We start from the raw sequence: 27,068 nt of genomic DNA on the forward strand, positions 1-27,068 counted from the left end.
CTCTTGCATTATTGAGTTCAACTGTATCTACATCAATGATCAGGGATGTTGGGTGGAGGGGGCCCCAATAATGTCCGTATGGTCTGCATATATTGGTGGCACGCCACTGGATCATCAGTGAATGCAGCGTTGGGGACACAGAGCCGAACCCAAGTGGGGTGAGTAAAGCAAAATTTGCTTTTTTTCTATAAAAAAAATAATAAAAACTGTGCCAGATCTCATAACTTTCCTGAAAGCGGTGGAATTGCGGTCCACCCGCGGCTGTTAACATGTTAAATGCCGCTGTCAATCTATGACAGCAGCATTTAACATGCTTCTGGTAGAAGTGCGTCACAAACCCCGCCCATCGGTGCTTGTGTCACATGACCGTGAGTTGCGGATGGGTTGGCATGAAAACTCGGGGTCTGCCGGAAACCCCTGTTGTTGCCATTGCCGGATTGCTATGAGCGTCGCCCTGTAGACAGTGCTATAGCAAACGATCATTTTATCTACAATGGCAGTATTGCCGAGCTCAGAAACGCCCGATCTATCAAAATATAAAAATAATCCGATTGGTAAATGGCGTAACGAGAGAAAAAAAACAAAAATGCCAGAATTACTTTTTGTGGTCGCCGCAACATTGCAATAAAATGCAATAACAGGAAATCAAAACATCGTGTCTGCATCAAAATGGTATCAACAAAAACATCAGCTCAGCATGCAAAAAATAAGCCCTCACCTAACCCCAGATTCTGAAAAATAGAGACGCCACGGGTCTTGGAAGATAATGCTTTTTTTTTTGCAAGCTTTGGATTTTTTTTCACCAATTAAATAAATCAGAACCTTGACATGTTTGATATCTGTGAACTCGCAATGATCTGGAGAATCATAAGAGCGGGTCAGTTTTAGCATTTAGTTAACATGGTGAAAAAAAAGAAAAAAAAAACAGTTGTTGAGTTACACTTTTTTGTGCAATTTCACCGCACTTTGAATTTGTTTCCTTTTTGCAGTACTTGATATGGTAAAACTCATGGTGTTTTTCAAAAGCAGAACTTGTCTCACAAAAAACAAGCCCTCACATGGTCATATTGACAGAAAAATCTAAAAGGTAGGGCTCTGGGAAGTCAGGGAGCAAAAAACAAGCACAGAAACGGAAAATCCCACGGTTGTTAAGGGGTTAAGCTATTTTGGGAATTTCTATAAAGCCTCATTCAGACGTTCGTTTTTTGCATACAAGTGCTATCCATGATTTTAATGGATGGCACTTGTACTTATAAGAGTGAATGGGGCCATTTTGATGTCCATGAATTTTTGCAGACAGAATGGACCGTGCAAAATTGAGGAAACATGTCTGATTTTTGTTTTGCGCATCAGATCAAAATTGGCAATGTAAGTCAACAGGTTCATGAAACAATTGGACCACACTGTGTTAGACGGGAAAAGAATAGAGAATTTTTTTTCAGGTACAAGAAAAACTGATGAAATACAGACCAAAATCTGTTAAAATGAGGATGAAACTCTGACTGAAATGATTGATGAAATTCGGTCAGTTTTTCTCTCACATGAAAAAAATGTAATGAGGCCTTATAGTATATTGCATAATGAATATTCTTGAAAATTAACAAACTAAAGTGTACAGCTGACAGTTACACATTATGCTTGAAAACTTTTTGAAAAGCCTCAGTTATGCATTAGTAAAAAGTAAAAAAATGAAAAGCTTTTTCAGAGAGAATCATTTTATTCAGGAATTAATTCTAATGATCGAATATCACTATTCAGTATGTGGGTTCAACATCTCCTACAATGGAATGAAGCATTGTGGTATTTTTGTAGCGGCGTTATTATTCACATTGAAACATGAAGCATTCTTCATCTTTAGCAGTCAGGGCTATTGAACAATGAGATACATTTGTTTACAGATGTCATTCATTTCTGTTCTAAGCAAGGTGAATGTACTGAATATGAGTGACCTTGGAAGACAGCTCTGGTACATAGTTATCCATGTACAGCTGGGGGGGCAGAGCAATGATACAGTGAAGAAAAATTAGAACAAAATGTTCTTTAAGCAAATAGTACAAAACACATTCATGAAAACAATAGGAACAATAACCTGAGTGTGATCTCTCTCTCTCTCTGCGATGGATTTCTCCCGGAACATTTCAATGGATTTCCGTGAGAAGTCAGTGTTTGGCGTTTTACTGTCTGGTACAAACCCTAACCTTAAGTTTGGGTTCACTCATCTTTAGTCCTGAGTTGTTGCAGGCCATGGTTGCACATTTAGGACTTTCAGGCTGCTCACAGTGGTGCAGGAAACATGCGGTCTAGCTTATAGTTGTGCTGAAAAATGGCTCCTGGGACACTTTAAAGAAATGGCTGTACCAGTGGTAACCCCGAGCAGGACTCGATATATCATTGGTGCAACCTGTGCAGGTGCAAAAGTGGACAATATGTAAAATGGCCCATTTCCACCTTTAAAACAAGTGAAATTGTGCATTATTATTAGCTCTTGGACTGCAAAGGGCCCATATACATTTCTTGCAACGGGGCCATTTTCTGTCTGTATTTGCCAGTGACTCTGAGCTGTTAGTGTACCTGGAATAGAGGTGTCCAGCTACCAAACATTATAACACCACAAATTAAAATGGTGTACGTTACCACACGAAGGTGTTCCATTGACTTCACGGCATCATGCCATTATGTTGCAGAGAAGGGTGGAAATGAAGGCTGGAATTGAAATATTGTATACTCTCCAGCAATGAGCCTCTCATTTCTCTTGGATGCAAAGGCCAAAGATTGGTATGGAAAGCATGTGGACAAAAAGGCTTTTATGAGGGAAAACCAATCGAGTCCTATTCTAAAGGTACCATCACACTCAGCAACTTTGCAACGAGAATGACAACGATCCGTGATGTTGCAGCGTCCTGGATAGCGATCTCGTGTCTGACACGCAGCAGCGATCTGGATCCCGCTGTGCCATCGCTGGTTGGAGCTAGAAGGCCAGAACTTTATTTGGTCATCCGGTCGGCGTGTATCGTCATGTTTGACATCAAAAGCAACGACGCCAGCAACGTTTTACATGGAGCAACAACCGGCGAGAATGAGAAGTGAGTCGCCGTTACGTCACTGGATCGCTCCTGCATCATTCTGGAGCTGCTGTGTTTGACGTCTCTACAGCAACCTAAACAGCGACGCTGCAGCGATCTAGTTTAGGTCGTCTCGTTGTCTATATCACTGCAGCATCGCTGAGTGTGATGGTACCTTAAGACCGTGGTGTTGGGTGGCATAATGTATGGTAATTGGACCCCTTTTGTCTTTAACAACATTAACAACAGGTCACATGTTCCTCGTGCTACTGGTAGCAGCCTGCATGGCCTAAACATACTACTGTTGCCTAAACATGCTAACGTGACATGCAGTGTCTCCGAACTTATCTTCCATCGGTTACATGTGGTACGTCAGTGGTCAGTAAATGCAAAGGAATCTGCCAGGTCTAACCAATAATAACCTAATAGCATGCCAAGGCATGTAAGTGCATATATTCATCATTAACATGTCTATCGATACTGTGATTTTAATAATTTCACAACTATTCCTTTTTGGTATATTTAACATACCCTCACAACAGAAGAAAGGGAAAAGGAGTGCGTATATTAATAAATAATTTTATTTAAACATTTACATTAGAGAAATCAAATCAATAAAAGGATGCCTCATGTCAGATTCAAGAACAAGCAAAACGCGCTTTGGGGTGGGAGACACGACAATACATGGCTTACCACTGAGATAAAAATCAATATGCCCCTTTCTTTCATTTGGTTTCCTTTCACTGCTAATGCTGCTTATAACTAAGTTAACATGCACACAGACACTTTTTTGATTAATTGGTCAGTCTTATCTGTTTACAGAGATTTTTATACTCATCTTAGTACACCTCCCTAGCCTTCCTCTTATTACCTTTACCAGTGGTGAGCCTTGTTTGCCATGTCTTGAATCTGACATGAGGCATCCTTTTATTGATTTGATTTCTCGAATGTAAATGTTTAACCCCTTTCTGACCTCGGATGGGATAGTACGTCCAAGGTCAGAACTCCCGCTTTGATGCGGGCCCTTCTTTTTTGGTAACCCCCCCCCACTAGTTGGTGTATCCTATTCTTAATAAACATTATTATTTAATCAGACACATTTGGGCATGAGTTCGGTTTGTTTTGTTTTTGTTTATTAACCATGTATAAGTATATCGGGGTCGGGCGCATCCAGGAGACGGTTCTTACATCATCCACAGGTTATTGTGTTAGTGGCCATTATCACATTATGATTTATTATCAGCAGCAATGATTATATGCACTTGTATATTGTGAGCCTTTGTGGGCAGGGTCCTCTCTCCTCCTGTACCAGTTATGACTTGTATTGTTTAAGATTATTGTACTTGATTTTATTATGTATACCCCTCCTTACATGTAAAGCGCCATGGAATAAATGATGCTATAACAATAAATAATAATAATAATATGCACTTGATGTTTTGAGCATTCACCAGTCTTTGCCATTTTGGCTAAGGCCGGGATCACACATGCGAGAAACACGTCCGTGTCTCGCATGTGAAATCCTAGCTCTGGTGCCGGCACTCCAGAGCGGAGTGTGCAGTTCCATGTGTTGCTTTGCGGCCGCACGCTCCGCTCCACAGTGCCGGCGCCAGAGCTTGGATTTCACATGCGAGACACGGACGTGTTTCTCGCATGTGTGATCCCGGCCTTACAGTGATTTTGCACTTGCACCTTATCTTTATGGTGAACCCTATATACACCCCTGCTGAATGACTCATTAACTGCAATCACTATATGAACTTTATTTTTAGAGCATTTATTGGTTATGTAATCCCAACCTAAAGTTTTCTCTGCACCTGCACCTTACTTATACCCATATTTAATACATCACTCCTGTGCAATTTACTCTTATTTATTTACTTTTATTTATTTTCTTTTTTTGGTGCCATGTATGTACTTACTTATGTATTTATTTATATTTGTGATCGATTTATCATCATGTAGTCACCTCAAAACATTGTAAGGCTATGTGCACATGTTCAAGATTTCTTGCAGAAATTTCCTAAGCAAAACAGGACATTTTCTGCAAGAAATCCACATGCATTTTTGTGTGTTTTTCTCGTGTTTTTACTGCATTTATACCTTGTTTTTGGTGCATTTTTTTTTGCGGATTCTTCCAGAGGTTCCCAATGCAATAATATAGTGGGAAATCTGCAAAAAATCCACAAAAATAATGAACATGCTGTGTTTTTTACCGCGATGCGTTTTTTCGTGGAAAAAACGCATTATAGTAACATAGTAACATAGTAACATAGTTAGTAAGGCCGAAAAAAGACATTTGTCCATCCAGTTCAGCCTATATTCCATCATAATAAATCCCCAGATCTACGTCCTTCTACAGAACCTAATTGTATGATACAATATTGTTCTGCTCCAGGAAGACATCCAGGCCTCTCTTGAACCCCTCGACTTAGTTCGCCATCACCACCTCCTCAGGCAAGCAATTCCAGATTCTCACTGCCCTAACAGTAAAGAATCCTCTTCTATGTTGGTGGAAAAACCTTCTCTCCTCCAGACGCAAAGAATGCCCCCTTGTGCCCGTCACCTTCCTTGGTATAAACAGATCCTCAGCGAGATATTTGTATTGTCCCCTTATATACTTATACATGGTTATTAGATCGCCCCTCAGTCGTCTTTTTTCTAGACTAAATAATCCTAATTTCGCTAATCTATCTGGGTATTGTAGTTCTCCCATCCCCTTTATTAATTTTGTTGCCCTCCTTTGTACTCTCTCTAGTTCCATTATATCCTTCCTGAGCACCAGTGACCAAAACTGGACACAGTACTCCATGTGCGGTCTAACTAGGGATTTGTACAGAGGCAGTATAATGCTCTCATCATGTGTATCCAGACCTCTTTTAATGCACCCCATGATCCTGTTTGCCTTGGCAGCTGCTGCCTGGCACTGGCTGCTCCAGGTAAGTTTATCATTAACTAGGATCCCCCAAGTCCTTCTCCCTGTCAGATTTACCCAGTGGTTTCCCATTCAGTGTGTAATGGTGATATTGATTCCTTCTTCCCATGTGTATAACCTTACATTTATCATTGTTAAACCTCATCTGCCACCTTTCAGCCCAAGTTTCCAACTTATCCAGATCCATCTGTAGCAGAATACTATCTTCTCTTGTATTAACTGCTTTACATAGTTTTGTATCATCTGCAAATATCGATATTTTACTGTGTAAACCTTCTACCAGATCATTAATGAATATGTTGAAGAGAACAGGTCCCAATACTGACCCCTGCGGTACCCCACTGGTCACAGCGACCCAGTTAGAGACTATACCATTTATAACCACCCTCTGCTTTCTATCACTAAGCCAGTTACTAACCCATTTACACACATTTTCCCCCAGACTAAGCATTCTCATTTTGTGTACCAACCTCCTGTGCGGCACGGTATCAAACGCTTTGGAAAAATCGAGATATACCACGTCCAATGACTCACCGTGGTCCAGCCTATAGCTTACCTCTTCATAAAAACTGATTAGATTGGTTTGACAGGAGCGATTTCTCATAAACCCATGCTGATATGGAGTTAAACAGTTATTCTCATTGAGATAATCCAGAATAACATCCCTCAGAAACCCTTCAAATATTTTACCAACAATAGAGGTTAGACTTACTGGCCTATAATTTCCAGGTTCACTTTTAGAGCCCTTTTTGAATATTGGCACCACATTTGCTATGCGCCAATCCTGCGGAACAGACCCTGTCGCTATAGAGTCCCTAAAAATAAGAAATAATGGTTTATCTATTACATTACTTAGTTCTCTTAGTACTCGTGGGTGTATGCCATCCGGACCCGGAGATTTATCTATTTTGATCTTATTTAGCCGGTTTCGCACCTCTTCTTGGGTTAGATTGGTGACCCTTAATATAGGGTTTTCATTGTTTCTTGGGATTTCACCTAGCATTTCATTTTCCACCGTGAATACCGTGGAGAAGAAGGTGTTTAATATGTTAGCTTTTTCCTCGTCATCTACAACCATTCTTTCCTCACTATTTTTTAAGGGGCCTACATTTTCAGTTTTTATTCTTTTACTATTGATATCGTTGAAGAACAGTTTGGGATTAGTTTTACTCTCCTTAGCAATGTGCTTCTCTGTTTCCTTTTTGGCAGCTTTAATTAGTTTTTTAGATAAAGTATTTTTCTCCCTATAGTTTTTTAGAGCTTCAATGGTGCCATCCTGCTTTAGTAGTGCAAATGCTTTCTTTTTACTGTTAATTGCCTGTCTTACTTCTTTGTTTAGCCACATTGGGTTTTTCCTATTTCTAGTCCTTTTATTCCCACAAGGTATAAACCGCTTACACTGCCTATTTAGGATGTTCTTAAACATTTCCCATTTATTATCTGTATTCTTATTTCTGAGGATATTGTCCCAGTCTACCAGATTAAGGGCATCTCTAAGCTGGTCAAACTTTGCCTTCCTAAGGTTCAGTGTTTTTGTGACTCCCTGACAAGTCCCCCTAGTGAAAGACAGGTGAAACTGTACAATATTGTGGTCGCTATTTCCTAGATGCCCGACCACCTGCAGATTTGTTATTCTGTCAGGTCTATTAGATAGTATTAGGTCTAAAAGTGCTGCTCCTCTGGTTGGATTCTGCACCAATTGTGAAAGATAATTTTTCTTGGTTATTAGCAGAAACCTGTTGCCTTTATGGGTTTCACAGGTTTCTGTTTCCCAGTTAATATCCGGGTAGTTAAAGTCCCCCATAACCAGGACCTCATTATGGGTTGCAGCTTCATCTATCTGCTTTAGAAGTAGACTTTCCATGGTTTCTGTTATATTTGGGGGTTTGTAACAGACCGCAATGAGAATTTTGTTACCATTTTTCCCTCCATGAATTTTGACCCATATGGACTCGACATCCTCATTTCCTTCGCTAATATCCTCCCTTAAAATGGACTTTAGACAAGACTTTACATAGAGACAAACCCCTCCTCCTCTCCGATATTTACGATCCTTTCTAAACAGACTGTAACCCTGTAAGTTAACTGCCCAGTCATAGCTTTCATCTAACCATGTCTCGGTTATTCCCACTATGTCAAAGTTACCTGTAGATATTTCTGCTTCTAGTTCTTCCATCTTGTTTGTCAGGCTTCTGGCGTTTGCGAGCATGCAGTTTAGAGGATTTTGTTTTGTTCCAATCTCCTCACTGTGGATTGTTTTAGAAATGTTCTTACCTCCCTTCTGAGTATGTTTTCCAGGATCTTCTTTGTTCAAGTCTAATGTTTTTCTTCCCGTCCCCTCTTCTTCTAGTTTAACGCCCTCCTGATGAGTGTAGCGAGTCTTCTGGCGAATGTGTGTTTCCCAGGTTTGTTGAGGTGTAGTCCGTCTCTGGCGAGGAGTCCATCGTACAAGTAATTCACACCGTGGTCCAGGAATCCGAATCCTTGTTGTCTGCACCATCGTCTTAGCCAGTTGTTTGCATCAAGGATCCTGTTCCATCTCCTGGTGCCATGCCCGTCTACTGGAAGGATAGAAGAAAAAACTACCTGTGCATCCAGTTCCTTTACTTTCTTCCCCAACTCTTCAAAGTCTTTGCAGATTGTCGGTAGGTCCTTCCTTGCCGTGTCATTGGTGCCAACATGTATCAGAAGAAATGGGTGGACGTCCTTGGAGCTAAAGAGCTTTGGTATCCTATCGGTCACATCCTTGATCATCGCACCTGGAAGGCAGCATACTTCTCTTGCAGTTATGTCCGGTCTGCAGATGGCTGCTTCTGTGCCTCTCAGTAGTGAGTCTCCCACCACCACCACTCTTCGTTGCTTCTTGGCTGTACTTTTTGCTGTCACTTGTTGCTGTGTGCCTTTTTCTTTTTTGCTTGCTGGTATTGCTTCATCCTTAGGTGTGCTATCTTCATCCTCTACAAAGATTTGATATCGGTTCTTTAGTTGTGTGGTTGGTGATTTCTCCATGGTCTTCTTGCTTCTTTTGGTCACATGCTTCCACTCATCTGCTTTTGGAGGTTCTCTGACACTTTTTTCACCTTCTGTGACCAGTAGAGATGCTTCTGTTCTGTCTAGAAAGTCTTCATTCTCTTTGATGAGTTTCAAAGTTGCTATTCTTTCTTCCAGACCCCGCACCTTTTCTTCTAAAAGGGCCACTAGTCTACACTTCTGACAGGTGAAATTTGATTCTTCTTCTGGTCGATCTGTGAACATGTAGCACATGCTGCAGCTCACCATGTAGGTTGTCACATCTGCCATGTTGCTCCTAGATCCTGCTGACTTGCTGTGTGTTTTCCTTCTTATGCGCACAAAAATTGCGGAATGCTTTCTAAATGATGGGATGCATAATGTATGCGTGTTTTTATAGCGAAAAAACTAGAAAAAAAACATGAAAAATCTGCAACATGTGCACAAAGCCTAAGAATCCATTTATATCTCCTGGTGTAGTGCCCTTCTTTTTTGGTATCCTTCCCCCCCCCCCCCTACTTGGTGTATCCTATTCTTAATAAACATTATTATTTAATCAGACACATTTGGGCATGAGTTCGGTTTGTTTTGTTCTTCTTTATTGCTTATAAATTGCCGAGTTGTCCGTTATTTTGTCCATATTGGCATACATAGTAGATTTGACTGTGGAATTTCTGTTTTTTGTGATATATTTCTTGGATTGATTTATTCTCTATGTATACCCTGCCGTGAGAATTTGTGTTTATACATGGTTATTAGATCGCCCCTCAGTCGTCTTTTTTCTAGACTAAATAATCCTTATTTTGCTAATCTCTCTGGGTTTTGTAGTTCCCCCATCCCCTTTCTTAATTTTGTTGCCCTCCTTTGTACTCGCACTAGTTCTATTATATCCTTCCTGAGCACTGGTGCCCAAAACTGTACAATTAATACATTGTTCTAAATCTGTACCTTTTGCTGGTAGCATTTTTAGACAACAAGAAATCTCCCTCTGTCAAGCTCCTCAGAGGATGCTGTCAGTCTAGACAGCAGTATGCTATGGGTAAAAGTACTGAAATCATAGCTAGATCCAGTCTCAGCCCACATAGCAGAGGCCTAGGTGGAGTATTATAGCTGGCTTCTGCTGTGAATAAGGGCATGTGTCCACGTTCAGGATTGCATCAGGATTTGGTCAGGATTTTATGTCAGTATTTGTAAGCCAAAACCAGGAGTGGCTGATAAATCAGAAGTGGTGCATATGTTTCTATTATACTTTTCCTCTAATTGTTCCACTCCTGGTTTTGGCTTACAAATCTACTATATAAAGCTGAATGTGTGTGTGTGTGTGTGTGTGTGTGTGTGTGTGTGTGTGTGTGTGTGTGTGTGTGTGTGTGTGTGTGTGTGTGTATGTGTGTATGTCCGGGATTGGCATCTGCACCGTCGCAGCTACAGCCACAAAATTTTGCACGGTCACACGTCTGGACACCGAGAGCGTCATAGGCTATGTTGTGAGGCGAAATTTTAACCCCGCGCGTTCCAATTCACCAAACAATTTTGCCCCTATCTACATAATGGGGAAAAAAGTGAAAGGACAAGTGTTGGAGGCGTCGCAGCTACAGCCACAAAATTTTGCACAGTCACACGTCTAGACCCCAAGAGCGTCATAGGCTATGTTGTGAGGTGAAATTTTAACCCCGCGCTTTCCAATTCACCAAAAAATTTTGCCCCTATCTACATAATGGGGAAAAAGTGAAAGGAAAAGTGTTGGAGGCGTCGCAGCTACAGCCACAAAATTTTGCACAGTCACACGTCTGGACCCCGAGAGCGTCATAGGCTATATTGTGAGGCGAAATTTTAACCCCGCGCGTACCAATTCACCAAACAATTTTGCCCCTATCTACATAATGGGGAAAAAGTTAAAGGAAAAGTGTTGGAGGCGTCGCAGCTACAGAAACAAAATTTTGCACAGTCACACGTCGGGACCCTGAGAGCGTCATAGGCTACGTAGTGAGGTGAAATTTTAACCCAGCGCGTTCCAATTCACCAAACAATTTTGCCCCTATCTACATAATGGAGAAAAAGTGAAAGGAAAAGTGTTGGAAGCGTCGCAGCTACAGCAACAAAATTTTGCACAGTCACACGTCTGGACCCCGAGAGCGTCATAGGCTATGTTGTGAGGTGAAATTTTAACCCCGCGCTTTCCAATTCACCAAACAATTTTGCCCCTATCTACATAATGGGAAAAAATGAAAGGAAAAGTGTAGGAGGCAAATTGACAGCTGCCAGATGTGAACAAGGGGGACTTAAAGAATGAGAGCGATGGCGCCAAAGAGTATATACCGTACAGTTGCTAAGGTGGGGCCTCGACATGGGATACTCACCACACACGGGGATATGAACACACACAAAATGCGCCACACACTACCACGTGCTTGAACACATATTACCCTCAGCACACATTTCACCACAAATACACCAACCTCGCCACATAAAAGTCAAAACACAAAAGTCGCCACTCAAAACTCGCCACGTGCAGAACTCGCCACATGCAAAAACTAGGCTCTTGCAAAACTCGCCACAAGTGCAAAATTCTCCTCATGAAAAACTCGCCACACGCAAAACTTGCATACGCGGAAAAATTGCCACATGCACAAAAGTTGCAACACATGCAAAAGTTGCCTCACACAAAACTTGCACATACTCAAAAGGCACCACACATAATACTCGCAACGCGCAAAACTCGCCATGCGCAAAACTTGCTGCACACAACTTGCTACACTAACCTGTCACATGTAACTCGACACACAAAAAGTTGCTACACGCATGTTGCTACACAAAACTCATCTCACAAAAGTCGCTACATGCATGTCGCCACACGCAACTCAACACACACAACTTGACAAACGAAACTCGCCCTAAAACACACACAAGTCTGGTATTATCCTTCAAAAATAAAAATCTGATTAATAAGCAGACAAACTACAACAATTGCACCATATAGGAAATACGGCAGCTGTCAGTCACATGACCTGTCTATTATGTGTATGTGTGAGCTAATATATACTGCCAGGGGGAGGGCTTCCTGTTGGCTGGGGATTTATCAGGCTGCCAATTTAGCTTACAAATACTGAGGTAAAAATACTGAGCAAATAACGTGTGAACGAGGTCTAATACAGGAGGAGATGACACACAGGTATATACTATATACAGGGGAGATGACACACAGATATATACTATATACAGGAGAGATGACACACAGGTATATACTATATAGAGGAGGAGATGACATATAGGTACATATATATACAGGAGGAGATGACATACAGGTATATGCTATATATAGAAGATGACATGCAGGTATATACTATATGCAGGAGGAGATGACACTCAGATATATACTATATACAGGGGAGATGACACACAGGTATATACTATATACAGGAGGAGATGACATACAGGTATATACTATATATAGAAGGAGATGACATTCAGGTATATACTATATATAGGGGAGATGACACACAGCAGGTATATACTATATACAGGGGAGATGACATACAGGTATATACTATATACAGGAGTTGACATACAGATGTATACTATATATAAGGGAGATGACAAACATGTATATACTGAGGTGATGAGGTGAAAATGAGAGGTGTGAGGTGAAAATGAAAAGGTGTGAGTGCAAAATGAGAGAAGTGAGGAAAAATAGTGGAGTGATCAGAAAATGACAGATGTGAGGTTGAAATGACAAGTGTTAGGGGGGAATGAGAGGAGTGAGGGAGAAAATGAGAGGTGTGAGGGAGAAAATGAGAGATGTGAGGGGGAAAATGAAAGATGTGATTGGGAAAATGAGAGGCGTGATGGGAAAATAAGAGAAGTGAGGTGCTATAACTAACCACAGATATTTACTATGCCCAGGCAACGCCGGGCTCTTCAGCTAGTACTGACATAAAATCCTGACGAAATCCTGATGCAATCCTGAACGTGGACACATACCCTAACACTGGCACAACTCCTGTGCCCATGCCATCCTTAAGATGGATCTGTACAACCAGCTGCAGGAAGACTGGATTTGCAGGAAGAGGTTAGCAAAAAGGTGGAACTCCTCTGTTAAATACATGAACTATGCATTTCTTTAACTCAATTAAGGTCTATCACATAATTTTGATAGCATATTATTGAATATTATGTGAAAATAGAAGAAAGTAAGCATGCAGCCTACTTGTACAAACTGAAACAGAATATTTTGTTACATATGACATCTGACCTACGGAAAGTTGTGCTGGGTGCACTTGTGCAAAATATTTCTAAGTGCAATATTGTTGAAGTGCATGCAGTTAAAAATAGCAGTTGGACATGGCAGGAGACAGGTAAGCTATGCAAGATATACTGCAGTGGTCCAAAACTTTTCTGACCTTGAGAGACACATTTAGCTTTGGGAGAGGGTCACAAGCCACATTTAGGTCTAAGAGAGATCCGCGAGCCACATTGAGCTTCTGCCCCCCTCACAGTAGCTACATACAGAGTACCCATTACTGGTGTAATGACAGTCAAAGCTTTTCCACAGAAACACCAAGGTAGTGTACCAACATTCAGATATTCCCACAATTCCCTTATTCAGTATTCTTGCATCAATCATTCCCACCACACTGCTGTATCCAGCTTCAAACACTTCCTCTGACAGTTTGCATCCCCAAGGCCAGAATATGCACATTCAGATTTGCACTTTTATGCAGGGCTACTCACAAAATTCACCAGCGGGAGACCTGCTTTTCATAGTCGTTCACTAGACCTAGTACTAATGTACCAAGCCGAAAAGCAGCAGTAAAACACACATCATGGGCCTGAGCCACAAGTTGGGGACCCCTGATATGCTGTATTCAAACAAGCAAGCTTCCTGCTCAATTGTGCTGCATAACATAGTTTCATCACTCATTGCTTCATCTATGTTTTAGCTGCTTCTTTCTTCAACATCTGTTAAGCTTTACACATTCTGTGCACTCTCTTTATATCAGTCCCTCTCTCCTCCCCTCTCTCATGTACATATCTCCTGCTCTTAATCTTAACACATTTCCGAAACACTTCAAACCATCCACTACCACCATACAGCACACAAAACGCTTGCATAAATCATTGAACCACCTCTTTATTATTCTCCTGCCATTGGCAACATCTCCCCTAACGTTTGCACTCCTTCCACTAGTAATTAGAACTATTTTCCTGTTGCACATGGAAACACTGATAATCTTATTAACATTCAGGGTCAGGGTATAGCAAACTTCCCTTAATTCCATGACTTTTCCCTTTCCAATTGCATTAACATTCTGGCTTTCACTGAAACTTGGCTCCAGCAGTCGGACACCACTGCCGCTGCTGATCTTTTGTGTGGTCGGTTACATTTTTCACATACCCCTAGACCTGAGAGCAGACAAGATGGAAGCTCCTTTTATAACAATGTTCTTTCCAAGTTATCCCACTGCACCCTCATTTATGTTTCCTGACTTTGAGGTCCACATAGTTAGACTATACAAATTTTTCTCACTGTGAGTGGTGGTTGTGTATCAGCCTCCAGGCAAAACCAACCAGTTGCTGGATTATTTTGCCACCTGGCTTCCATACTTTCTATACTGTGACATTCCCACTCTCATCATGAGGGACGTCAACGTAACCATTGATAATCCACTCTCTGCATCAAGTATTCATCTTTTTTCAACTAAATCCCGCTGCTCAGTGTACAAAGGTTTTCTTTCAATCTACATCCCTGCTTCTTCTTTGATTGACAGCTTTGGCTTCATAGAGCCAGGGAAGGCTGGAGAAAGATGGGAAAAAATTAGGTGGTAGGGTATATTTAAATTATTAACCCTGCCATGACGCACCAAGCGGTTGTGCACTTGGTTTGAACAGTCATTCTGTACTGACAGAGTCCCTTTAATCTCCTCTCTTGGCCTTTCATAGCTCACTAACTCTCCTATGCATGAAGATGGGAATAAACTATACCTGGTTTTCTATCGGCTCTGCTCAGTGTATAACTTTACTAACTCCTCACTATCAAACTAAATTTTCTTTATTTATCTGTCAATAACTGTCACAGCCTTATACAATTAACCCCTTCATGACTGGGGGATTTTTCGTTTTTCCGTGTTCGTTTTTCGCTCCCCTCCTTCCCAGAGCCATAACTTTTTTATTTTTCTGTCAATTTGGCAATGTGAGGGCTTATTTTTTGCGGGACGAGTTGTACTTTTGAACGACATCATTGGTTTTAGCATGTCTTGTACTAGAAAACGGGAAAAAAATTCCAAGTGCGGTGAAATTGCAAAAAAAGTGCAATCCCACATTGGTTTTTTGTTTGGCTTTCTTGCTAGGTTCACTAAATGCTAAAACTGACCTACCATTATGATTCTCCAGGTCATTACGAGTTCATAGACACCAAACATGACTAGGTTATTTTTTATCTAAGTGGTGAAAAAAAAATCCAAACTTTGCTAAAAAAAAAAAAAAAAATTGCGCCATTTTCCGATACTCGTAGCGTCTCCATTTTTCATCATCTGGGGTCGGTTGAGGGCTTATTTTTTGTGTGCCGAGATGACGTTTTTAATGATAGCATTTTGGCGCAGATACGTTCTTTTGATCGCCCGTTATTGCATTTTAATGCAATGTCGCGGCGACCAAAAAAACGTAATTCTGGCGTTTCGAATTTTTTTCCCGCTACGCTGTTTTGCGATCAGGTTAATACTTTTTTTTATTTGATAGATCGGGCGATTCTGAGCGCGGCGATACCAAATATGCGTAGATTTAATATTTTTTTTATTGATTTATTTTGATTGGGGCGAAAGGGGGGTGATTTAAACTTTTATGTTTTTTTTATTTTTTTCACATTTTTTTAAACTTTTTTTTTTAACTTTTGCCATGCTTCAATAGCCTCCATGAGAGGCTAGAAGCAGGCATAGCACGATCGGCTCTGCTACATAGCAGCGATCTGCTGATCGCTGCTATGTAGCAGAATTGCACGTGTGCTGTGAGCGCCGACCACAGGGTGGCGCTCACAGCGACGGGCGATCAGTAACCATAGAGGTCTCAAGGACCTCTATGGTTACCATTCACAAGCATCGCCGACCCCCGATCATGTGACGGGGGTCGGCGATGACGTCATTTCCGGCCGCCCGGCCGGAAGCGGTAGTTAAATGCCGCTGTCTGCGTTTGACAGCGGCATTTAACTAGTTAATAGGTGCGGGCAGATCGCGATTCTGCCCGCGCCTATTACGGGCACATGTCAGCTGTTCAAAACAGCTGACATGTCCCGGCTTTGGTGCATCAAAGCAGGGGAGCCGGCATCGGACAGTATAGTACGTCCGATGCCGGTAAGGGGTTAAAGGGGTTGTCCTACGAGCAAAGTACATTTTAACCAATAGCTCTAACAACAATCTTATAAATGTGGAACAAAGTCGGATATACCACAGCTCCTGAGCAGAAGAAACTGCAAAAGAGAGTATACAGACATTACAGCATGGGATTGCAGATGCTTACTGCTAGCTAAAACAAGTTTTTAAACAGTCAGAGAAACGATTATAGAAACTATCCAAGACCTGTTGATCAAAGAGTACTTTCTTTGAGGAACAATCCTTTTAAACTATAAATAATGAGAATGGGATGGTGGATTTATTTTGCTTTTTTTTTTTTTTAAATTTAACCCAACAAAACAAATAAACCCACAGATGCAAAAAAAAAATGTTGTGTCCGATATAACAGAAAAAAATATATATAAATCAAAAACTCTAAAGCACTAGGAGCAAATCTTTAACCTTGTCATCTTCCACTTTGTGCAGTCAAGGCATGTAAAGGAATTAGTTGGGAGGAACGGCAGTCCTTCTTGTACATTTGCAAATTTACGAACAGCAAGCTCCTATTCACATGCAAAGAGCATCAGTTTTGGTAGCAGGCATGAAAATTAAGATGGGAAGATGTGACATGTTAACCCATTGGTGATTTATATTGCCACTGTATGGTTCACGAACTGCAGCTTACCAAGAAACAAATGCATTTATATAATTAAAAACTCTGCACTTAAGTGTTTCTGCACATTAATATTTAAGCCTCTTGTTCGTTGAGGCTTCAGCATAAATCCTGATATGGCTGATTAAGTCACAGTGTCATTTTCCTGCCTTCACCGGCAAGAAAGTATATCCTAATCTTTTAGCTGTGACCATGAATAATGATAGGTAGGGTTCAGCTAACAACATGATTGGTAGTGCCACTTTTATTTTTATCTTAATTCTCAAGATAGATGTAAGCAATTGGAGGACTGCATATCTGAAGAGCGGATGGAAGAGATATCTGAGGATTGTGTCTTGATTGCTTTACATCAGTCTTATTTAGAGGGATTGAAAACTCTGTGTATCCTCCTCCTCTGTATATTGTCACCTGAAGCTTCTTAATTCTGTGCTATAAGAGTCATGAAAAAGCAATAAAACTCATTTTAAAGGGATATTCTAGGAATAACTAAAATGCTGTTTTGTACCTATTGCATGACCTTAAGGGTGGTACGTGACAAAAGGGACAAAGAGAACATCAACAGGAGAGTAAGGTAGTTTGGACCTGCACTAAGAAGAACACAGCGTTTTGCTCATACTGTTCCTTTAACTTACTTTACATTAAAAAATAATATTGGATAATACATGTGAACATGAAATACTCAATATACTATATTATAGATTAGCGTCATAGCGCTTAATTAATAATAACCAATCTATTCTATCAAAGCGACAAACTAGAGAATAGATTTTTTTGGTACATACTAGACACATCAGACTTGATGCTTTATCCCCTGACATAAATACCAGAAATAAAACCCACTGCTCTATATTGTCTGGATTGTGTTATCGGAACGGTCTTGTACATAAAATCTCTAATTCATTCCAACAAGCAGCAAATGGGTGAATTTCCAAATATTTTGAAATTAAGGTTTGGCATTATTTTGTGAGTTATGGTTCTTACTAAACTCCTCATGGAAGTACGATTATATTTGATGTGCTCACCTCTTCCAGGGTGAGTTTTTGCAGAGTCAAATCAAGAAATTAAAACACTGTGTGATACCACAGCTTAGCTGCAATGCCTTTGGATAGTCAGAGGATTATTATATATTGGAAGGAGTTGAACATTTTTACACTGGACTGTTCTGTTTGCACTAATGAGAAAATAAAGCAGTAAGGACAACGTATTTTATAATATTGGCTCAGCTATTCTGGATAACTAGCCAATAATTTGGCTTGAACACTCAGTTATGGATTGTGATTTGGTTTCTTACCCTTTACAATGTTTGCAGCAAAACATCCTACTGCAACTGAAAGAGTTTTGGCAAGAGAAAATACATCTGCAAAATACAGTGGCATGTTAAATTTGGGCACCCATGGTTAAAATTACTGTTATCGTGAACAGTTAAGATCTCTAAAAGGCCTATGAGGCGGATATGCTACATATGCTATGGTCCTGTCCCCAATTGCAGGCATTGTGGATAGTGGTCTTGAATTTGATAAAGAGAGTGATGGAAATAAATATTACTCGAGACCCATTGACGTGTATTTTAGGGCATGTAGACGGGGTGGCGACGGACGAATTGAGCAAACTGGAGATAGCCAAAATGCCATATGTTGCAAGGAAGACTATTATATTACATTGGCTGGATGAAGAACCTCCTACTAGAAAGGAAGTTGTGAACAGAGTCAATTTTGTGATACTTATGGAGCGGAGTGTGTATATGAAGAGAGGCAAAATGAATCACTATGAGGATATATGGGGGATTGGTTGGACTTTCCTGGGTTAGCCTCTCTGGAACTCATCAAAGACAGGATATTAGGGTTATAGAAATTTGTGTGGCATTGTATTATATGGACATGGATCGTGTAAACGTGACGAGGGGGGGTTAGGGGAGGGTTTTCTTAATTTCTAAGGGAGGATTTTCTTGTATTACTAAAAATGTAAGAAAAGTAATATTGCTGATATATTTATACATGACTATGTATGTATTGTTATCCTTCTTATTTTCTTCAATAAAAACTATTTGATTTTAAAAAAGGCCTTAAGGCAAACACAATTCCTTTGTATTTTAGGCCAAAAAATATATATATATATATATTGCAATTTTTTACATTTAAAAATTAGAAAAAAAAAATGGGCAGATGCAAAATTTTGAGCACCCTTGGAGATTTGTGTGCTCAGATAATGTTGACCAAGGTTTCAGACTTTAGGAAAGGCCAGGTGATGAAAATTTTTGTAATTTTTAAAATATAAAAGATGCCAATATATATCTTTTGCCTAAAATACAAAGAAAATGTGTCAGCTTTATCTTTAGGCCTTTTAGAAACCATTTCATCCTCAACTTGCGTCGCTGTTCTCAATAACAGTAAGGCTTGGTTCATATTGCGTTAATGTGACCGCGCTAACGGACAGCGTTGCACGGCGAAATTAACGCCGTGCAACGCGTCCGTTAGCGCGCCCATTAACAGCAATGGGGACGCGCATCACTAGCGCGTGCCATTTTCGGCACGCGCTGGCGATGTGCCGGTGTTTTGTGGCGCGCCGCGGACGCTGCTTGCAGCGTCCGCGGCGCACCCGAGGTCCGTTCCCCGCTCTCGCAGATCGGAGATCTGCGAGAGCGGGGACATTTAACGCGACCCCATAATACAACATTGCGTTAGCGCAATCTGCTAGAGCTAGGCGCTAAACGGATTGCACTAATGCAATATGAACCTAGCCTAATTTTGACCAGGGGTGCCCAAACCACATGCCACTGTATGCTCGTTTTTTATGCTTTTTAACAAGTAAGAGACATTGCAAAGATGCTGGAAGAATTGACAATGGCAAATTTGAAACTGCTTAAAATCTGCAAGCAAAAAACAGGCAGCATGTGCAAGAGATTGTGGACATCTCATTCCCGTTGATGATACAGTAAAATTATGCATTATGAAAGTGCAAAAACACAACGTGTGAATATTCCTTTATTGAGAAATAGTTATTTATAGCGTTCACTATGTAATAATACCAGAAGTACGAAGTACAAATAATTCATGACCACCTGCAAGCTCAAAACACAGAACACCTATGTACTAACTCATAAAACCCCAGTAGAGGATCTGAAATTAGTTTTTCTAACAATATCCCTAAAACACCATTCTCTTTCATTGATAACTTAGAGATATATGCCAATTACTGACATTTCTGGTAAACAGTGCCAGAAAGGGATACAGGTTCTATTCATGGCCGTGTCTCCAATCCATGTGAGTTAATTACTATTTTACCTACTATTTTACTACTTTTCTTTGCTTTTGCCATGCAGGCTTATATTTGTTTCTAAAAAATAAAAGGCTGAGTCATTGAATAAGACTTTTTTTTAGAAATCATACTTAAGGTACCTTCACACATAACAATATTGTTAACGATATCGTTGCTATTTGTGACGTAGCAACGACATCGTTAATGAAATCGTTATGTGTGACAGCGACCAACGATCAGGCCCCTGCTGGGAGATCGTTGGTCGCTGAAGAAAGTCCAGAACTTTATTTCGTCGCTGGACTCCCTGGAGACATCGCTGGATCGGCGTGTGTGACACCGATCCAGCGATGTCTTCACTGGTAACCAGGGTAAACATCGGGTAACTAAGCGCAGGGCCGCGCTTAGTAACCCGATGTTTACCCTGGTTACCATGCTAAAAGTAAAAAAAAACAAACACTAGATACTTACCTAACGCTGTCTGTCCTCCAGCACTGTGCTCTGCACTCCTCCTGTACTGGCTGTGAGCCGGAAAGCAGAGCGGTGACGTCACCGCTCTGCTTTCCGGCTCCCAGCCAGTACAGGAGGAGAGCAGAGAAGCAGAACGCAGCGCTGGAGGACAGACAGCGGTAGGTAAGTATCTAGTGTTTGTTTTTTTTTACTTTTAGGATGGTAACCAGGGTAAACATCGGGTTACTAAGCGCGGCCCTGCGCTTAGTTACCCGATGTTTACCCTGGTTACCGGCATCGTTGGTCGCTGGAGAGCGGTCTGTGTGACAGCTCTCCAGCGACCAAACAGCGACGCTGCAGCGATCCGGATCGTTGTCGGTATCGCTGCAGCGTCGCTTAATGTGAAGGGGCCTTTACATGTCATTGGCTTACCGCTTATCTGAGGGGCTTCTTAGATCATATAAGGAAGTCAATAAACATAAAATACCCAGTCATTGTTCTGTTGTTAGTAGTATAAGTCACTTTATATTTCATTGCTTTCTAGTGATTGGATTAAATCAATTAAATTGCAGACAAGATAATAAATGACCAGGTAAGTGGAAACATCTCTCTTGTGTTCAGTTGATTCTAATTCACCACTACAGACGTAACAAAGGGGTAAGAAATGGCAGTCATTTGGTTTTCACCACTTCTATAATGAATTTCATTAGATCGGCACCAACGTTCATAAACTTTAAGTGATGTACATTACAAAAACACATTACTTACAGCCGCAACATTCACAAAATCATCATCTGAAAGCGTTTCCAACATCTCAGACACAGAGGTTCTTATCAACTTCAGCGTCAGCCCGCTGACACTCCCGCTCCTTTAAAAAGAGACATGAGAATGAGACAGGGGTTACACAAATAAATCAGTCTGAAATATCCCAATCAGTTTCAGGTGCAATGTCAATGAAATTAATTGAAAAGCTTTTCTTGGTTCTCCATGTATGTCCATTTCTGCCTCCTTGGGATAATAGGCTTTTTAAGGGCTCTAAATGGCAGTGTGTCTGCTTCAGGGCAAAGCTCAAACAGGAGGCATTGCAAATGCTGATGAAACACATTTCAGTAATATAAAAGTATTTCAATCCATTTAAAACATCAGATGCAATCTATTCCATCAAAGCGACAAACTAGAGAATAGATTTTTTAGTACAAAGCAATCTACTAGACCCATCAGGCTTGATGCTTTTTCCCCTGACATTAACCTAACAAAGAGTCCTCTATGGAGGCCAAGACAGGCTTTTAATAGACTCAATCTCTCACTTTTCACTCAAAATATACAACTATAAATAAATGCCAAAGAACATAAGAATCTTTAGGCAATGGAATGCAAGCAAACCCATGTTACATATTAGGTCAGATCTTTTTTGAGTAATTACAGTCACCAAATATACATATGTATATATATTGCATTTCCTATCTTGACACACATACCCGGAGGCAGCAAGATATCACAATGCAGAAAATAGTAACTTAGCACCTAATTTGACTTGTTTGATATCTTGTGCTGTGCTAAGTTTTATGAATCAAGACATTTTTCTGCATCATGGGATAGATATGGCATTGTATGTTAGGTTATACAGTAAGATGCTACATCATTGATGGCAAACTAATGTACTAAATAATTTATCGAAGCATGGATGTATTCATGAGAAGAGGTAGATTACCTATTTAAACGGGTTGTCCCATGAACAAAGTACATTTTTATCAATAGCTGTTATAATAATAATAATATGTTCCCCAAAATTAGATGTATGAAAAAAATGTTCATGTGCTGAGATAATCTTATAAATGTGACCTGTTATGTGCTGTGTAGAGTCTGTGTCTGACCATGCAGAGCTGCTCTAGTTCAAGGTTTACACATACCCCAGCTTCTGGCATAAATTAAAAAAAAACAGCAGGGGCTCACAGCAGAGGTAACATATTTCCCTGCCCGAGGTAACATATTTCCCTGCCCGAGGTAACATATTTCCCTGCCCAAGGTAACACATTTCTCTGCCAGAGGTAACACATTTCCCTGACTCAGGTAACACATTTCCCTGCCAGAGGTAACACATTTTCCTGCATGAGGTAACACATTTTCCTGCCTCAGGTGACACATTTTCCTCCTGAGGTAACATAGAAGTAAGTGTTTCTGCCATATCTGTAGCCCTGAGCTTATTCACTAGGTCACTGACTTGTTTTCGGAGCTGAGGGGGCTGTAGAAAAGGCAGAAACACTTGCCCCTGTGATAAAACAGGGAAATGTGTCACCTCAGGCACAGAAATGTTTTACCTCATAAAGCAGAAGCTTCAAGCCTCTGCTGTCTCGCCTTTATACTCACTTAACATAAATGAACAGGCGCAGCTTTGCATAGTCAGACACAACCATTACACAGTACATAGCAGGGACACTTTGTAAGATTATCTCATCACAGAAACATTTTTTAACACATCCATTTGTAGAAATTATTATTCCAAGATCTATTAATTAAAACATACTTTGTTCGTTGGACAACTCCTTTAAGTATAATAATAAGAAACTAATATTTCGTCCACAAAGAAACGAATGATGATCTGTAGTCTAGAGCAGAATAATGAATTCCCCAGGCCACCTGAACATGAGCATTGATACAGCTGCATTTCAGGGTTTGTATAACCTGCCTGAGGTAACACAGAAATAAAATCAACCTTCCTTGGTTTTTAATAAACCAGACATAGATCAATATAGACATTTGTTTTGAAGGCCAAGTTTGTAGAACCATGTTGTCTGAGAATTGTGGCTGTAGTATAGAATGTAAAATACACTTATAAAAAATTACATCCATGTAAAATCCACCTCATTGGCATTTGTTATCCCATAGCCTGAAAACATAGCTTATAAATTGTTGCTAATTGATAAAAATCATATTGAGTGAATCATTAGAAAAAATAAAGAAAAACTGACTAAAAGTAGTAATCCACATATGCTGCAGTTCTGTTAATTATAAACTAATTACTTATAACATTGTGACCTTGTATATCACACATTTCATCATGTAAATCTATGTACTGTATTCTTCCTAACATTGCCAATATTGCCAGAAAGAGGTTATTAAAAGCAGTTACATACTGTTTTAAAGTTTACACATCCCCCAAGTCTTTTTCTCTAGTGGCAGAATATCTGCTATTGTCATTATATTCAGCATATATGTGTAAAATATGCTTTCTCTGATATATTGCATGCATCACTTATAACCAAACTTTAAATGAAAAAAAATGGTGACCACTTATCATCTACACTGATCAATATGACCAGTTAAAGAAATAACCATTAAAGGGAATCTGTCAGTGAGATCAACCCTCCTAAGCTGTCTATATGTGCTTTGTAGGTCACAGGAAGATGAGTAAAATTATACCTTGATATCTGCAATCTGGTGACTTATTTCAGAGACATTCAATTTTTTATTAATCTGTAAATGGGCTGTTAACGGGAACCTGTCACCCCCAAAATCGAAGGTGAGCTAAGCCCACCAGAATCAGGGGCTTATCTACAGCATTCTATAATGCTGTAGATAAGCCCCCAGATGTATCCTGAAAGATGAGAAAAAGAGGTTAGATTATACTCACCCAGGGGTGGTCCCCGTCCAGTTCTAGTCTGATGGGCGTCGCGGTCCGGTCAGGGCCCTCCCATCTTCTTACGATGACGTCCTCTTCTTGTATTCACGCTGCGGCTCCGGCACAGGCGTACTTTGTCTGCCCTGTTGAGGGCAGAGCAAAGTACTACAGTGCGCAGGCACTGGGCCTCTCTGACATTTCCTAGCACCTGAGCACTGCAGTACTTTGCTCTGCCCTCAACAGGGCAGACAAAGTACGCCTGCGCCGGAGCTGCAGCGTGAAGACAAGAAGAGGATGTCATCCTATGAAGATAGGAGGCGCTGGACCGGACCGCGATGCCCACCGCCGCGGGACCGTCCCTGGGTGAGTATAATCTAACCTCTTTTTCTCATCTTTCAGGACACATCAGGGGCTTATGCAGCCCCTGATGCTGGTGGGCTTAGCTCACCTTTGATTTTGGGGGTGACAGGTTCTCTTTAACATCTATGTAAATCAAGAGAGCCGACTGTCAGTCATTACATGTCTCACTCTATTAACGCCAGTGTCATTTATAATAAGCTCTGGAGGCAGATTCCTGAGGAGATCTATGTCTGACTTATAGATCTTAGCTCATTTACATATAAAAAATAGCATGGATTTCTCTGCAATATGACATTGGATCAGAGACATCAAGAAAATGTTTTACTCAACTTTCTATGCCGTACAAGCCCATTATAGATGGCTTAGGTTGCTCCTACTGACAGATTCCCGTTAAACATCAGTCTCCAGGTTTTTCTTTCGCAATCTCCAAATATTACTAAGACAATTTCTTAGAGCTGTTGAGACTAATTTACTTACTTTGATATCAAAACTGATGGGCAGTTTACATGTCCTAGAGATAAGGCTGGACTAGCTGGACCAGATTAAAATCAGTTACAAAATCTTTAATAAAAAGTTTTTGCAGCAATTTTGCAATAGATATAGAAATAAAATACCTCAGCATCAATAGGTTTAAGAGGTCTGTTTATGATGTATGCATTTTTAAATTGTGAAATTTAGTGACATATCCACTTTAAAAGAAAGAAAAAAAAAGAAAAAAATCAACACAAAATCCAAAAACAAATTAATAAGTAAATAAAAGAATACATACACATCCACCAGGATAAGCATGTCCTTTGGAGATGCAGCTCCTTGTATGTACCTAAAAAAAAATCAGAAAAAGTATGTGTTTGTATATGTACCGTATTTATGAAGTGGTTATTCCAGACATACAATATTAATAACCCATTGTAGACAGGTCATCAATATCAAAATTGTAGGGGTTTAACACCTCCTGGTACCAACTAATCAATGGTTTGTTCCTCCAGAGATTTCTACAATGTACAGAGCTGGATCTGCATGTTCCATTCACTGCATAGTGGTCATACTTAGCGCTGACGCTCATCTGAAATTGCCTTCAATAGGAGATGTTCAGCAGTACCCAGGTGTCACCATCTCAGAGAATGTAGCGGTGCTGTTCTGGTTCCATACTCTCTTTACATCTGGAGTTAAAAAGAACTAAACATTGGGGGCGCTGGGTGTCGGACCCCATCAATCTGATACTGATGAGCTATGGGAAAGAGAAGTCATCGATTCTGTAACGCTCAACTAGCAAACTCTATTTGACGCAAATAATATAGTTTGTATCTCTACCCAAATATTAAATATACATAAATGTATCACTTCCCATATTAGATACATAAAGATGATAGAACTCTATTTATTGCTAATATATTTATTCTGCATGACGTAACCTGACTTGAGTTCCATTGTACCAATTTGTAGGCATTGTTTCCCGGATGACACACTCAGCTGCTTTGGAAAATGAATTTGTATAATAGTTTTTGCTTATAAATGTGTTTACCACATTTTCCATGCATCCACTTATGGTAACCCGGTTCTAATTGAAGGCATTGAATGTATTCTAGTACTGTGTATCAGAAGTTTTCAGTGGAGCACAATTACTGTACGAGAAGGATGTTTTTAGTAATAAACTAAAGCCCTTTAGAAAAAAAAAGAACTCGAAGGGCCTTCTGTATGAGTGAGGCTTAAGTGCCTTAGGTATTTCACAAATACAATAGTAGAGAACATCATGTCGTTACCTTCCCACTCCAACCCTCCATCTATTTCTGCATCTCGTAATGCAGAGCATAATAAAAGAATTCCAGGGATGGCGCTATATGGAAAAGACGTCTCTAATTGACCGTTTCTATCATAGAAACTAGAGACCTCTGTAAGAATTCGGTCCGCAGCGTTCCCCATCTGTGTATAGATCTGTAAACAGGGATGTGTCCAAATGCAACGAGATTAGAAGATGTGCTGTTCTGCACTAATTAACATTTCCTAGATAATGCTTATAATGCATGAGAAGATGCGTAAGAAATTAATTATTTCCTTGGCAGGTAATTTTAATCATTGGCTTATTTAAAAAAAAAGAAGATGAATATACGCATTTAATTACTGATCATTTATGAAAAACAAAAATACAGGTACTTAACGAGGTCCCATGTTTAGTTGTAGGCTATTCCTACTGTTTGGGGTTACAATTTCTAATTAACTCGTAGAATAAAGGTCATGCTTATATTCTGCTTAAAGTTCAGCGGAAACCACGACCGCTTTAATAGACCACTTCACCGCCCGCAATTCATTACAATGTAATTTGGAAGCAATACTATTTAGTGTGCTCTGATAATGAAAAATAATGAAGCGGAGAGAACAAGCGATCCGTGTT

General features: G+C 40.2%; 1 protein-coding gene across 4 annotated transcripts in view; it reads right to left on the minus strand.

The window, feature by feature from the left end:
* Nucleotides 1-27,068, minus strand: part of CACNA2D1 (calcium voltage-gated channel auxiliary subunit alpha2delta 1) — a 1,366,870-nt gene that overhangs the window by 393,927 nt on the left and 945,875 nt on the right. For all 4 annotated transcript variants that reach the window (XM_069765154.1, XM_069765155.1, XM_069765153.1 and 1 more), the window contains exons 9-10: nt 25,449-25,499; nt 21,469-21,568 (exon numbers count right to left, since the gene is read on the minus strand). In XM_069765154.1, the coding sequence (XP_069621255.1) occupies nt 21,469-21,568; nt 25,449-25,499 (151 nt within the window). The remainder of the gene's footprint in view (nt 1-21,468; nt 21,569-25,448; nt 25,500-27,068) is intronic.

This window comes from Ranitomeya imitator, chromosome 4 (assembly GCF_032444005.1).
Source record: "Ranitomeya imitator isolate aRanImi1 chromosome 4, aRanImi1.pri, whole genome shotgun sequence".
Lineage (NCBI taxonomy): Eukaryota > Metazoa > Chordata > Amphibia > Anura > Dendrobatidae > Ranitomeya > Ranitomeya imitator.